Source organism: Cherax quadricarinatus, chromosome 89 (assembly GCF_038502225.1).
Source record: "Cherax quadricarinatus isolate ZL_2023a chromosome 89, ASM3850222v1, whole genome shotgun sequence".
Classification (NCBI taxonomy): domain Eukaryota; kingdom Metazoa; phylum Arthropoda; class Malacostraca; order Decapoda; family Parastacidae; genus Cherax; species Cherax quadricarinatus.
The window spans coordinates 1,045,655-1,058,075 of NC_091380.1; the positions used below are offsets into that span (position 1 = coordinate 1,045,655).

The following is a 12,421-nucleotide window of genomic DNA, read 5'->3' on the forward strand; positions in this document are numbered from 1 at the left end:
CGAGCACTAAACATCTTCAACACACCCAGAGAAGACACTGCCGAGAAGAGATACATAGTCCTTCCCACCAACTCCATTGCCAAACATGTTTCCAACATCTTTGCCAAAACATCATTCCAAGTATCTACCTCCACAACCACGACCATCAAGGACATCACCAGTAGTAGGCAGGACAAGCCTCCATCCTCTGCAGGGGTATACATAATCCCTTGTAATGACTGCAACAAGTTATACGTGGGCGAAACATCAAGGGACCTCCAAACACGTATTTCAGAACACCAATACGCAAGCAGGTCTGACGACACAAGGAATGCCTGCGTACAACACCGTAATTCACACAACCACTTGATAAACTACAGAAACTCAAGACTTATCGCCACAGAAGACAACACTCAATACCGAAGAATCCTGGAATCATCACTTATTTCTATATCCGACAACTTCAACCAGAATAGTGGCTTCTATAACATAGCTGAACCACTTGCCAAGAAACTTCTTCATCGCTATCCCACATAAGAACACTGTAGAAGGTCTGCTCACAAACTTGTCCAGTCTCCTTTCCAAGCTACCCAAGTTTTTAGACTCTACAACCCAACTCGGTACATCATCAGATGCAGCATTCTTCACCTGACCTCAGCCGGACTATAAATACTCGCGTTCCTTCCACCCCAGGTAGTTCTGTTTGTGACTTGAAAAAGCCCACTGTGTGGGCGAAACGTAGTCAATAAAGGATCACATTATACTGCATTTGTGTTTATATTGCCACGACCAATTATTTTTTTTTTTTTTTATCACACTGGCTGATTCCCACCAAGGCAGGGTGGCCCGAAAAAGAAAAACTTTCACCATCATTCACTCCATCACTGTCTTGCCAGAAGGGTGCTTTACACTACAGTTTTTAAACTGCAACATTAACACCCCTCCTTCAGAGTGCAAGCACTGTACTTCCCATCTCCAGGACTCAAGTCTGGCCTGCCGGTTTCCCTGAACCCCTTCATAAATGTTACTTTGCTCACACTCCAACAGCACGTCAAGTATTATGTAAGTGTATTTTTGTAAGTGCTTTTATAAGTGTATTTTTGAGGGTCTGAAAAGGACTAATCTAATTTACATTATTCCTGATGGGAATAAATTCATTCGGTAAAGGCACTTTAACAGCCTTCTGGACTGAAGAAAGTTCGATATTTGAGGTTCCACTGTAATTGTATAATTAATGTCAACCCATTCACAACTACATACTGGAATGGACAGTGATGTCATTTTTTACTCTTGAACACTGCTAAAGAATCAAACTTTTCTGCTACTCCGAGCTCAACTTCAAGGTACTTTTCGTCTTGAAACCAATAAAAAATCGTACCTATTTCTGTAATATATCTTCCATTCTATCAAACGAGACCAAAAAAAACAAGAATACAACCATAAAAACCATACAAAAATATACCACAAAGAGGCAGCTAATGGCTGAGAAGTGAACTCCCTTATTTATTGTCCGATTTCTTTCATTTTTGGTGTATGTTAAGAAGCATCTATCATTCATTGCCTAAGTTTCAATAAAATAGTCCAACAAGCAAATGAGATCCAATTCTCTAGATCAAGAGCCCCTCACCTTGAGGCCCTCTCGCTTATGGAAATTTTGCTTGCGTATTTAAGCAAAAAATCAACCCACTGACTGCTCGTGTTTAGAGAAACTCGCCTATGGATGCGCTCACAAGTAGAGGTCCCACTGTATGTATTACGTAAAATTAATGAAAATTACTATCACACAAATGTCAAAGAAAAAAATTGAAAGAATTGTGTCCCATGCTAATAAAAGAATTAAACTAATCCACCCTAGAAAGTCATTAATTTTTTGTTTTTAATACTTCTCACCTGGGTTACGAAGGAGAGAGCCGCCGCCACCAGGGGTGTACTTTGGGAGATGATTTGTGTCTAGTGTTTGATAGAATACGGCCAACATTATGGCAAAGAACCCAGCTAGACATGCATAGAAGATGAGGTAGAATACACCAATCTTAACTGAAAAGAAAAAAAAAAGTATAAATTATACAAAGTTTATCCAACAGAACAGATAATCCCTGGAAATGTTATAGGAAGGGAATTTCGCAGTGATCTTTGTATGAAAGTCTAAAGGTAAAAGTTGTACTGCACTTGCTTTAGACTGGATGCTCCGGATCACTAGTGAAAATTTAGTTTCTACACGAGTTTCCAGAGATGATCTTGATTTATTCATACCAGCAGTAACAGCCTGGGTGATCAGACCCTGATCCACCATGAGGCCTGGTCTCAGACTGGGCTGCGGGGGCATTGACCCCCGAAACCCCCTCCAGGTAAATTCAAGGTAACCCTCAGTCAAAATTGCTGCAAACCGAGCTGAAACATCTAAAAGTAAAGAACAAGAAGAAAGTGTTCCATTTTTAATGAATGTTAATGTTTCACTTATTTCTTTATAAATAGAATATAAAAATGAAAATACTACAAACTAAAGAATATTGTACATGTTAATGATATTAGATATGGCAGCAATAGCATGTTTTCTGCTTATAATACAAAGTAACAATTTAATCCCATTGTGATAAGACATTGCAACATCAATTTTATTTCTGGATGTTAAATCTAAAATATACATACTGTATTTACAAGGAATAAAATATAAAGCTGTTGTAACACTTGTTTCTAACACCTTAATGTGACACTAGTCATGGCCAGACCACCAGCTGGGCCAAGATAAAGTACTGTCATTATTGACAGCTGGCATGATGAGGGTTAAGCAACTGTTGAAACCACATCTGGTTGTATACCAGAACTTTAAATTTAGGAAAGCACTAACAATTCCCTATATCCAGACCCACTTAATTTTATTTAGAGATGAGATTTACAACACCAAAATATCAGATGTCATATCAGGTCTATGGGGGTTATACAAATAACCCGCACATAAAAGAGAGAAGCTTACGACGACGTTTCGGCCCGACTTGGACCATTTACAAAGCAAATGGTCCAAGTCGGACCGAAACGTCGCCGTAAGCTTCTCTCTTTTATGTGCGGGTTATTTGTGTCTCGTTCCAGTCACGGTATTGTGCCGTTTTTTATTTATGGGGGTTATATTAATGTCCAGGTACTTCCACCTCTGACCCTTTATGCACCAGTTAAGTTTCTTTTTGGCTCTAGTACATTAACAATGGCATTTACAAAATGCTGTTACTGAAGGTCGAGGCAAAGATGTTGACTTTTGTTAAACCTAATTTATGGGCTTGCTGGATACTTCATATTATATTCATGGAGAAGCACTGAATGTGTTGAAGCATTCACATGTAGTGCTTGAGGAATGGACAGCAATCAGGTTGCCTGTAGTCACTACCCCTATAACCCAATCTCAGTTGCTGCCCTGGTCTGGGATACCTAAATTCCTCGGATCAAGAGCCCTTCATTAAGGTTCGGGTCTTCAATAATAACATACAAATCATAAGTTTTCATTTGCATTTCCGGCAATTTAAAGATTTTCCACTAGTTTTAATATAGTAAACCATGTAGAATTTAACCTAGAATAACCCATTGAAATTAATTAAGCAATGACTGACACATTAACAAAGTTTTGCAAGAAGGGATAATTGAAGAAAATAGCGAGGGGTGATTTGTTGGTAACTGACGTAGCTTTAACATTGGCCCGACTCCAATACCTGTCTGGCTTCTACACATCCCTATCTCCACTACGGGGTCCCCCCCCCCCTTCCGGGCAGGTATACTATTTCTTTCACTACCCCCCCCCTCCCCGCCCTGTCAGATTTTAACAACTTATTACAAAGATAATTATAACTACTGTACAATTAGATCTACACTGTGGGGCAATAAACTTGTGTGACTTATTCGGCAGTGTTGGAGGCTGGATCCCTAGTCTCTTAATTGTATGCTAGACGATAAGTTGTACTCGCCTGGTTATTTATTAAAAATACCAAATATATTTAAAACTACAATTATAACATATCACTACCCTTTTCCACAAAAAAAAAGCAAAGATCATTAACACAAGTTTGTTATTCATGAAGACTGGAGAAAAACTGTTCAGACCCAACGTGCCGGCCGGCAAGAGCGGCGCCGCCTGAATTATAGCTGTCTCCAAAGTACACTGTCAGCAAGTTCCACCTACTGTCAGGATACGTACACAGTATTGGACTTATTTATGTATATGCACAGTTAATTTTATTCCTAATTTTAGGGATTAAAGTATTCTTTATATTAATATACAGGTGAATAGTCTTGACTAATAGGTTTTAAGCCTAACCAACACAAATAATCAACTGTAGTTGACAGCTTTTCGTGTATTGTATATACTGCGGGAACAGTTACAACTGGCACATAGTAGTAATAGTACTTTTTGGCAAACATTCTCAATGTTGTACCTGCAGTCGTCAGAGTATAAAACACTGCCAGAAAACATTAATACTTGCCAACTGCCAGTAAGTCAGGTGTTACTAAACTGCTTTACCCTACTACATTCACTCCATAATTCAACAATGGTAAATTATTAAGGGCTTCTACATTAAATAAATGAAATGACAACTTCAAATTACACCAGCCCAAACTTGACAACAGAGCTGAGTTAGCTGTAAACATTACACTCTCTTTTCTTTGGTAATGACTTTATGGGAAAATTTATAAGCCGTGAATATTAAAACTGAAGAGGAAGCGAATAGTGAATTATATTTATAGGCAAGAGGAAGAGCATAGTGAATTATATTAATAGGCCAGTGCTGAACCCATAGGGCTATACAGCGTTTGGGAAATAAAAGATAATCAGGGCTGATCCAAGGAATGAGAGGATACTACTACTACTAACTTCAATTTCTTGTATTAAGAGTTTATCGGTTCTATCCAGGCAGCCCTGGATAGAACCAGGGAACGGTAGCGAGCGTGCATCTTAAAATTCAAGCACTGCAGTGAGCCCTCATAATGATCAAGTCAAACAAAATAGTTATTTTGAGGCAAAACTATTTTCTATTAAAGCTAAAGCAAGCAGAAAATTGAGGTTAAATCTACTGCTTATAATCCAAAGACAATACTTGGTGACAAAAGCAAACTGTAACAAAACCTGCCGGTTGAAACTGTCGCAACATTGATCTTTCTCCCCGTTCCACACCCCACCACTCCAGCCTCCACACCCACTACACTCCATCGATAAAAACAAGCAATTGTTAGCCATTCTGTTATGGCTGAGAGAACAATGTCGCCTGAAATCTTAAAACATTTAGATTTTCTGTTTTATCTTTAGATATATACGCCTAGTTGATGTGTAGGTAGTGTTTTTTGTCCATGGTTGTGCTCACCAAGCACCACAATCCCCGCCCATCATCCTACCCCCACCCCACCACCAAAACTCCCTGGTGGCAAACTTTCCACTCCGAGTGGAAGGATACCAGATGTCAATTCTAGTTAGGAAATTGCTTGCCTGTCTATCCAGCCATGATTCTTAACTAAGTAACCTTATTCATAACTAGCTAGACTATGTACATTATTCGTCTATATTACGTTGTACGCTCTGTTTTTTAACGTTTTATTAATGTAGAACAAGCGTGCTTAGTTATTGACCGGGCTGACCGAGGCGTGAGCCAGCAATCACGCCAACTGACAACCACCTTCCCTCACTAGCTGGCAGAAAGTTGTTGCTAAGCAAAAAAAAAAAAAAAACTAACATTCTACTCCAAAATCTGGAAAAAATTACTAAGGCAATTCTTTAGCCAGTAACCTTACTATAGGTAAAAAATATCTTATTACCTCTTCAAACATGCAAGCAACGTAAAACCTGCCTAAAATGAGCCAGTAAGAATACTACTACCATGCTCCTTTATAAAGGATTCCCGTCCGTAGAAAAAGCAGTCACGAAAGCTTCTCCACAATTAAAATTAATTCTTTTAAACTAGTTCAAGTATTACCGCAGAAATAATCCTGTCACAGTATGGCTTTTATATTTAATTATATATATATATATATATATATATATATATATATATATATATATATATATATATATATATATATCACACACACACACACACACATACAGGCCAAACCCACTTCATCCAACTGTTCATCACTACCGAGCGTATGCTTTAAGATAAGACTTGATGAACAGAGTAATTGTCATTACCATTATCATATTAAAATACAAAATTAAAACAGACTAGTAAACAGTTTCGATCGCCAATTCTGCCAGCAAGGGAGTCTGAGGGTGAACCAAGTGTGTCGTGTCGTCTTGTTAAGTAAGGTTGCGCAAGTATGACTACGAAAACAGACTGAGGATGTACTGTTAATGAGGGACGGGATAAACACTGCCATGAAGAGAGGGGGGAGCGAAGGTGGGGGGTTGGCCGGCTAGGAGAGGGAGAGTGGAAATGACGGGGTAAAAATGAAGAGGGGCTGTGGGGTTTAGTGGTGGGGGGGAGGAGAGAACGTACACGCACAGCTAGTTTGATCTGGAAGTCAGCCGTGTGGCTACCCCGAGGTGCATCAGACATCCTGCTGGAAAGGTAGTGGGAAGGAAGATGGAAGGAGGCCGTGGAGAGGATATGAAGGTGGGAGGAGGCCGTGGAGAGGAGAGGAAGGTGGGAGGAAGCCGTGGAGAGGTGAGGAAGGTGGGAGGAAGCCGTGGAGAGGTGAGGAAGGTGGGAGGAGGCCGTGGAGAGGAGAGGAAGGTGGGAGGAGGCCGTGGAGAGGAGAGGAAGGTGGGAGGCGGCCGTGGAGAGGAGAGGAAGGTGGGAGGAAGCCGTGGAGAGGTGAGGAAGGTGGGAGGAGGCCGAGGAGAGGAAGGTGGGAGGCGGCCGTGGAGAGGAAGGTGGGAGGCGGCCGTGGAGAGGAGAGGAAGGTGGGAGGCGGCCGTGGAGAGGAGAGGAAGGTGGGAGGAGGCCGTGGAGAGGAGAGGAAGGTGGGAGGAGGCCGTGGAGAGGAGAGGAAGGTGGGAGGCGGCCGTGGAGAGGAGAGGAAGGTGGGAGGCGGCCGTGGAGAGGAGAGGAAGGTGGGAGGCGGCCGTGGAGAGGAGAGGAAGGTGGAAGGCGGCCGTGGAGAGGAGAGGAAGGTGGGAGGCGGCCGTGGAGAGGAGAGGAAGGTGGGAGGAGGCCGTGGAGAGGAGAGGAAGGTGGGAGGAGGCCGTGGAGAGGAAGGTGGGAGGAGGCCGTGGAGAGGAGAGGAAGGTGGGAGGAGGCCGTGGAGAGGAGAGGAAGGTGGGAGGAGGCTGTGGAGAGGAGAGGAGAGGAAGGTGGGAGGAGGCCGTGGAGAGGAGAGGAAGGTGGGAGGAGGCCGTGGAGAGGAGAGGAAGGTGGGAGGAGGCCGTGGAGAGGAGAGGAAGGTGGGAGGAGGCCGTGGAGAGGAGAGGAAGGTGGGAGGAGGCCGTGGAGAGGAGAGGAAGGTGGGAGGCGGCTGTGGAGAGGAGAGGAAGGTGGGAGGCGGCTGTGGAGAGGAGAGGAGAGGAAGGTGGGAGGAGGCCGTGGAGAGGAGAGGAAGGTGGGAGGAGGCCGTGGAGAGGAGAGGAAGGTGGGAGGAGGCCGTGGAGAGGAGAGGAAGGTGGGAGGAGGCCGTGGAGAGGAGAGGAAGGTGGGAGGAGGCCGAGGAGAGGAAGGTGGGAGGAGGCCGTGGAGAGGAGAGGAAGGTGGGAGGAGGCCGTGGAGAGGAGAGGAAGGTGGGAGGAGGCCGTGGAGAGGAGAGGAAGGTGGGAGGAGGCCGTGGAGAGGAGAGGAAGGTGGGAGGCGGCTGTGGAGAGGAGAGGAGAGGAAGGTGGGAGGCCGTGGAGAGGAGAGGAAGGTGGGAGGAGGCCGTGGAGAGGAGAGTTAGGTGGGAGGAGGCCGTGGAGAGGAGAGGAAGGTGGGAGGAGGCCGTGGAGAGGAGAGGAAGGTGGGAGGAGGCCGTGGAGAGGAGAGGAAGGTGGGAGGAGGCCGTGGAGAGGAGAGGAAGGTGGGAGGAGGCCGTGGAGAGGTGAGGACGGTGGGAGGAGGCGGTGGAGAGGAGAGGAAGGTGGGAGGAGGCCGTGGAGAGGAAGGTGGGAGGAGGCCGTGGAGAGGAAGGTGGGAGGAGGCCGTGGAGAGGAAGGTGGGAGGAGGCCGTGGAGAGGACGGTGGGAGGAGGCCGTGGAGAGGAAGGTGGGAGGAGGCCGTGGAGAGGAAGGTGGGAGGAGGCCGTGGAGAGGAAGGTGGGAGGAGGCCGTGGAGAGGAGAGGAAGGTGGGAGGAGGCCGTGGAGAGGAGAGGAAGGTGGGAGGAGGCCGTGGAGAGGAGAGGAAGGTGGGAGGAGGCCGTGGAGAGGAGAGGAAGGTGGGAGGAGGCCGTGGAGAGGAGAGGAAGGTGGGAGGAGGCCGTGGAGAGGAGAGGAAGGTGGGAGGAGGCCGTGGAGAGGAGAGGAAGGTGGGAGGCCGTGGAGAAGAGAGGAAGGTGGGAGGAGGCCGTGGAGAGGACAGGAAGGTGGAAGGAGGCCGTGGAGAGGACAGGAAGGTGGGATGCCGTTAAATAACGTGAATAAAAAATACCCTCCTAATGACAATCCATACATAAAATTCTTACTCACTACAATATTGTAATTTGGTAAATTAAGATATATACTACTTGATACATTTATTGAGGCAACGTTTCGCCCATTAGGATTGTCAGTCAAATAATACATACATCACATGAACACTAGAAGTTTAGTAAGGAGGGTGGGGTAGTAGTAATGTTAGTAACAGCTTTTCCAAACACTTCACCAGAACTAAAATCTTGTACCAGAAATAGTCCACGCAGATGTCTACACCATTAACTGAGGGGGTGTGAAATAAGTATCCACGGGTGAAACATCCCACAGCCTCTAAACACGCCTGACTGAACACATGCCAACAGATGCGGCAGCATAAACAATGTGTGGTCGGGCGCAGCATCAGAACACCTCTAAACACCTTATGAAATAGAATGTTTGTCTGGTAATATAAGTCAGATGCGCAGCCTTTGTAAGTCTCCAACAGTTACACAGAAAGGCAGATATATCTTACGATCTATAAGTCCTTTCTGTACAAGAATGGTATACAATACCGACAAGATGAAATTGAGACACATGTGCAACATCTGGGTATCTTTATTGTAGACGTTTCGCCATCCAGTGGCTTTATCAATACAAATTCCAGGACATAACTTGAAGACAGGAGAACTATGTACAGAAGATGAGGTGATCAGTCCCTCAACCTAGCAGTAGGTGCGAAGAGCACCGTAGTCGTGGAGATTCTCCACGACTACGTCTACAATAAAGATACCCAGATGTTGCACATGTCTCAATTTCATCAAGTCCTTTCTACAAACACACGATACCGGTGTCCTGGTGGCTGTGGCCCGGTGTCCTGGTGGCTAAAGCTCCCGCTTCACACACGGAGGGCCCGGGTTCGATTCCCGGCGGGTGGAAACATTTCGACACGTTTCCTTACACCTATTGTCCTGTTCACCTAGCAGCAAATAGGTACCTGGGTGTTAGTCGACTGGTGTGGGTCGCATCCTGGGGGACAAGATTAAGGACCCCAATGGAAATAAGTTACAGTCCTCGATGACGCGCTGACTTTCTTGGGTTATCTTGGGTGGCTAACCCTCCGGAGTTAAAAATCCGAACGAAATCTTATCTTATACCACCACATAACACCTTTACTAATACCCAACCTTCTCCCCCTTAAACATTCATTGCGTATTTTTTATATTTTAAGCAGAAATGAAGCGCTAAACCTTTAAGGGTCAAACAGAACTTATTGCGTAATTGTTATGTACGGGTATGTATTTGCTTGACAAAGCCCATGACGGACAAAACTGTCAATAAATTTCAAAGTTGTATGTATCCATTTGTCTAGGTATCATTGATATTATCAATTACACGTACAACACTAGCAAACATTGCGCCATAACCAAAGCTTTATTAGATTATTCATTGGGGAGGACTAAATCCGCAGGACTCGCAGACCCCAATTTCTTGGATCATGAGCCCTCTCACTGCCGTTAAGCAATATCCCTTGGTATCTAAGTCAGAAAACTAAATCAGCCATAGTAACACTTATGACGTCAAAAAATTCCACAAAAACTAGTATAGTCCCGACTTCGCAGAACCAGCACCAACCAAAGCACCCTATACCAGTGACGTCATGAAGCCTGCTCTAATCAGAGAACAGCTACTGACGTCGTCACGTCTGCACCACTCGGAGCTCTTAACTTTCGTCATCGAGCCCGAGTCACTCAGCTACTGACGTCATTAAGTTTATTCAGGTATACACAAATACAGTTACATAGAATTATCATACATAGCAGCATATGTGTAGAGAACCTAGGATAACCCAAAAAAGTCACAGAGTGACTTATTTCCATTGGGGTCCTTTAAATTTCCATTTGGCCTGCCCTACTCACCCTCCAGCAAATATGAAGTCATTAACTTAAGCCCTGATCCATCAATCAAGAAACACCAAACGCAAATAATGTTATCCTTTGCAGCAATACATTCAACATTTCAAGATAAGGAAATGTTTCAGATCTAAACATTAACCGGTGATAAATCTTGTGCCTTGGCTTATGCTACATCTTTCCATTAACGAGTTCTTTACAAAATATTCAAACCTCTCAAAACACATCTATAATGCAATATACTGTCTAGTTTCTGCAATGCGAGTTAAGCACAAAAGACTACACAGTTCACTACATGGTACAGGATATTGCAGTTTAAACTTCATCTACTCTTCCTGCAGCTAGGGACATCCAGCTGCCTGCACTCAACAATAAAATGTAGTGAACCTGCCACGTCTTTGACTCGTTGAAATACACTTGGGACGAGGACGAAAATGGGTGTTAATGAATTTAGACTAGAGTAAATCAGTGACCCCCCCCATCCCCCCACTGTTAAGAATTAATATTTTACACTTAAATAAAAACTAAATTATCAAGCCATGTCTAGTGCATTTTCTATTCATGAGAGTAGTAGGAAAAGTGTCGTCATTCTCAGTGATAATTTTTCCTACTTACAGCAACTAGTTTCAGTACGTGTATTGCGTTATCTCAATTTCTAAATCTTAAGGTTCGGGAAAGCGAGAGCCCGCTTTTATTATTATTATTATTATTATTATTATTATTATTTTACGTGGTATAGCTACCATGGAGTGTGGGTGTGACATATTAAAATATCCAAGACACCAAGTGATAAGGAGTTCATATAAGATGAACTCTTCATCTCGACTGGTTGAGCTATGATTTTCCTGAACAGCTGCTACACTGGTTTAACGACCAGGTAATGCTAGATTCTGTTTTGGCAAGTACTTGTTTAATCAAGTTTCTAAGGTAAAATACTATCTGTTAGTACACAAGTGTACAAAAAGCCAACCAAGTATACTACACTTTGCAACAGTGAAATTGATCCAAGAAGAGTCTTTAAAAGTGACCACCATGACCACCAAAGCAACTTACCCAGAAAAAAATAACTCTCTCCCTTCCTAGAAGAGAAGACTACAGTCCCATGTTGACTTGCTGGACCGCGACATCCCTGCTCAATTTCCAAGTGCAAGCACTGTACTTCCCAACCTTCAAAACAAGGCTACACGGTTTCTCGAATGCCTTTTGCGAGTTTCACTATTCTCTGCATTGCTTCCAACTATTAATTTTATTTATGACACTCTAAACACCTATGAACCACTTTGTCCAAATTTCCCAATAGCTATGCTATCTACAAAAATATTAACTTGTTAAATTATTTTATGGCCGCATATGCCCTGCATTAAGACGACTAAGAAAAAGATAAAATCTACCAACAGTCTAGTAGACCCAGGACTTAATCTGTAAAGGGAGAAGGGTGATACGACCTAAGTATACATATGAAAGCAGTGTGTATAGGACATATAAGGTACCGAGACTATCCAACGAAGAACAAACTTTATATAACTGATTAAATTCAGATTATGGAAGTAGTGACAGGAAATAGCAACTTGGGTTATAACAGATGATACAAGAATATTGGTATGTAATATTTCATAAAGGCGCACAAGCAGAAATTGGGAACCATTAAGACGTTTGTAATTACTACTTATCTTAACTGTATGCCTTAATAGTTAGTGTTTATTTACCTAACAATCAAATATTCACACTCTTGTACCTTTCCAACCTAATAGCAATAAATGTTCGGTTCAGGTTGTGAACGAGAATGCCGGATGTGGAGGAAGAGACCTTTACCCATGTCTAAAGGTACCGGGGATCAAATCTCCAATATAAAGGTTATTTAAAATGCCAGTCGCCACTGAAGAGGCAGTGGGAGAAGGATACAAGATCACACTTACAGTAACGAAAATAAACAATGTAATCAATTACACTAAGGCAAAACTTTATTATCCTGGAGAATGTAACATAGCAGTCATGTCTCATTAGTTGTTCTTCTATCCTTTTACCTAACATTGTAATTTTACC

At 43.5% G+C, this 12,421-nt stretch overlaps 1 protein-coding gene across 2 annotated transcripts in view; it reads right to left on the reverse strand.

The window, feature by feature from the left end:
• LOC128697148 (sodium/potassium-transporting ATPase subunit beta) overlaps positions 1–12,421 on the reverse strand; it is a 37,211-nt gene that overhangs the window by 11,553 nt on the left and 13,237 nt on the right. For both annotated transcript variants that reach the window (XM_070104046.1, XM_070104047.1), the window contains exon 2: positions 1,870–2,016. In XM_070104046.1, coding sequence (XP_069960147.1) covers positions 1,870–2,016 — 147 coding nt within the window. The remainder of the gene's footprint in view (positions 1–1,869; positions 2,017–12,421) is intronic.